The sequence below is a fragment of the Varanus komodoensis genome, unplaced genomic scaffold (assembly GCF_004798865.1).
Source record: "Varanus komodoensis strain SLA01 unplaced genomic scaffold, ASM479886v1 scaffold116, whole genome shotgun sequence".
Taxonomy (NCBI): domain Eukaryota; kingdom Metazoa; phylum Chordata; class Lepidosauria; order Squamata; family Varanidae; genus Varanus; species Varanus komodoensis.
In genome coordinates this window covers 143,508-146,340 of record NW_025335333.1, presented here as the reverse complement: position 1 = coordinate 146,340, position 2,833 = coordinate 143,508, and the positions used below count along the sequence as shown (strand labels likewise).

The following is a 2,833-nucleotide window of genomic DNA, read 5'->3' as shown; positions in this document are numbered from 1 at the left end:
AGCGCTTGTATGTGCCAAGAGATTTGTGTACATTATTCTGATTTAGTCTTGTAAGAGCCCTCTAAGGTGGAATCATAGAAGAGTAGAGGTGGAAGGAGCCGTGAAGGCCACTGGTACCAATTTACAGTATCCCACTCAGAGGGCTGTCCAGTTTCTTTCTGAATGTCTCTGGTGTGGGAGAGCCCATGGGGTAGGCTGGCAGTAGTCTCCTCTTATTACAAATGTGAAGACAGTGGCTTCCTTGAGCCCATTTAAACCGAGGATGTCTTGAGTCATAAGGATACCTCAGGGCTGAAGCAGACACACACATGTGTCATAGGAATGACATTATTCTTAGGGTTTCTGCCCCAAAACACTCATGAAAGGCAATAAATAGGAAATGCTACAGAAGTGAGCTTAGTTTTCCACCTGAGGAATTGTAGCGTGCCACAGTTCAGCAAATGTTGTGCACTTCTTTTGAATTTATATCATACATGAAAGTTGTTCAAGTAGGAAATTATTCAACTAAACAAACCATTGTATTAAAATGGAATGAACTAGAATTCGGCTAAATACAACAGGTATAGTCAATTAAACAATATATTTATGTTGACGATGAAGTGCACAAGTTCAACCAAAAGAGCCCAAAACACTGGTTTTATTTTTTTAATCCCTTTTTTTTAGTTTCACCTGGGAAGTGAATTTGGGCCAAAAGATACACCAACAAAAACTAGGTTGGATTAAGTCTGAAAATGGATGCAGACTTTACATTTGTGATTGAAATGATTCACGTGAACATCAACGAGGCTTCCCTTGCCTCTGGCTCAGTGACATGGTTGTCTGCTCCATACATTCTATTTTATCCATTTGCAAAATTTATTAACTGCTCTGCATGTGAAAGTTATTCCCGTGTCATGAACATAAAGAGGAGAAAATCAGAATACTTTTTCTATTTCTCATTGTCACCTAAGTCCCACTCTTTTGAGACAGATGTGATGTGCTGCCTCTGTCCTTCTCACCTCAAAGGCAATGATGAAGCCTAAGCGAATGGCCAGCAGCTTCCAGTAGAAGAGGGTGTAGCTCCCGTGGGCATCGCGGAAGGCCTTGTACCTGGGGAGGAAGATGCAGTCAGTCCAATCAGAGCATTTGCTGAGCCACAGCCAGTGGCAGCAGGGAGGAAGAGGCTGCCTTGTCCTGCTCACCGGCACATGGTGTGGTTGCTGTCCACATAGCTGGGTGGGGAATAGGCCAGGGTAAAGTTCACATAGCCATGGAGGTGGCTGTCATACTCATATTGGTAGAGGAGACGTGGCAGGAATTCAGAGGTGAAGGCAATGAGGAAGGCCTGTGGGTAGAGCAAAAGCTGTAAGTGGAGCCATTGCGAGCGTCTCTAGCTGTGCTGCAAATAGGTTCCAACCCCATCTGGTAGGTTCCCACTGCGTTTCTGACCAAAGATTTCTGCGAACTGCCATTCTGTGACGATTCAGGCATTCAGAGATCTGACTGGTGGAGTGGCTGGTGTGTTGGACTGAGACCCAAGTGCTCTGGATTCTGGTCCCACTCAGCCTCTGTGGGACTTTTGGTGGTGGTCTCCTGCTGGGGCTATCAGTGCTGGCCTTGACCGCTACCACTTGCTTGCTGAATAGACGGAAAGCCTGTTCCTCCCTCAGCACCACTGACTGGCCAGCGCAACAGGCAGTGAACATGCCAGGTGCAGCAGGGAGGAGGCGGGGTGGTCCGGGGCTTGTTCTGTTCAGCGGGCTGGCAGGACGGGCGCCTAACCGTGCCAATTCTTGATGGTAGTCCTGGATAGTGGAAGTTTCCCCCCCCGGCCTTAAGGATCAATACATCTCCTGGACTCACATTGACAATGACAGAGAGTTGTGCTAGGACATCCAGGATGAAGAACCAGACACCAATGTCCTGAGCTCGCTCTGCCACTGGACGGCGGTATTCACAGACAAATTTCTGGGCGTCCAGGCGGATCTCCACCCAGTTATTGAGTAGTGCAAATAGTGGAGCTAGTGGGAAGGCAGCCACAAAAATAGTTATGAAACCAAACTGCAGCACTAAGAAAGGAAGGAAGACAGACAGACAGACAGACAGACAGACAGACAGACAGACAGACAGACAGAAAGAAAGTCAGCAGTCTGCTTTTCACATTTGTAATCCTCACAGCACCCCTGAAGAGCAGGCTTCTGGTTTTGCAAATTGCTGCTTTGTTGCTTGTTCTGCTCTTGCTTCTGTATATAAAGTGTTTGGAGCAAAAGCTGGACAGCCACCTGTCAGGAACACTGTACTTGGGCCTGGATGGAATAGAAGGTTGTACTTCATGAGGTCTAAGGTCCCTTTCAACCGTAAGTTTCTATGAATTGTATTTATAAGTTACTAGGCTGTATAACTTTGTTGTCATGTTTTATTTATTTAAAATTGCATGTTTTGTGACCAGTTCTGCCTATTTCATGAATGGGCCAACCAGCTGCTCTTGACAGGCATTTTGTGAGTGTCCATGACTCTCAAAATTCTGAATGCACCCACCAAAAGGGATGGCGCATCCTGTACTGAGCTAGCTAGATACAAGCTTGGCTTGGTGTCAGGCAGCTCTACTTGTCCGCAGATGTTTGAACATTGTCTCCTCTAACAGCTCCCTTCCCCTGGCCTGCTTACCCATCTCCAGGTATTCCTCAAAGAGGCCTTCACACTCAATCAGCTCATAGTCCTCCTCCCAGCGCTTGGGCTCCTGACAGATTTGGGCACCTCGCACCTGGGCCAGTTTCCTTTTTTGGTGCCAGGCCTTGAGCTTGCTGCAGGGGAAGAAACAGGTGAAAAGCAAAGGATCTTACAGACTTTGGGT

The 2,833-nt window shown here is 47.1% G+C and overlaps 1 protein-coding gene across 1 annotated transcript in view; it reads right to left on the bottom strand.

The window, feature by feature from the left end:
- The window catches only part of LOC123018792 (anoctamin-7-like), a 19,607-nt gene that overhangs the window by 3,704 nt on the left and 13,070 nt on the right, over positions 1-2,833 (bottom strand). The window contains exons 19-22 of the mRNA XM_044421165.1: positions 2,647-2,783; positions 1,843-2,048; positions 1,182-1,324; positions 999-1,089 (exon numbers count right to left, since the gene is read on the bottom strand). Of these exons, the coding sequence (XP_044277100.1) occupies positions 999-1,089; positions 1,182-1,324; positions 1,843-2,048; positions 2,647-2,783 (577 nt within the window). The remainder of the gene's footprint in view (positions 1-998; positions 1,090-1,181; positions 1,325-1,842; positions 2,049-2,646; positions 2,784-2,833) is intronic.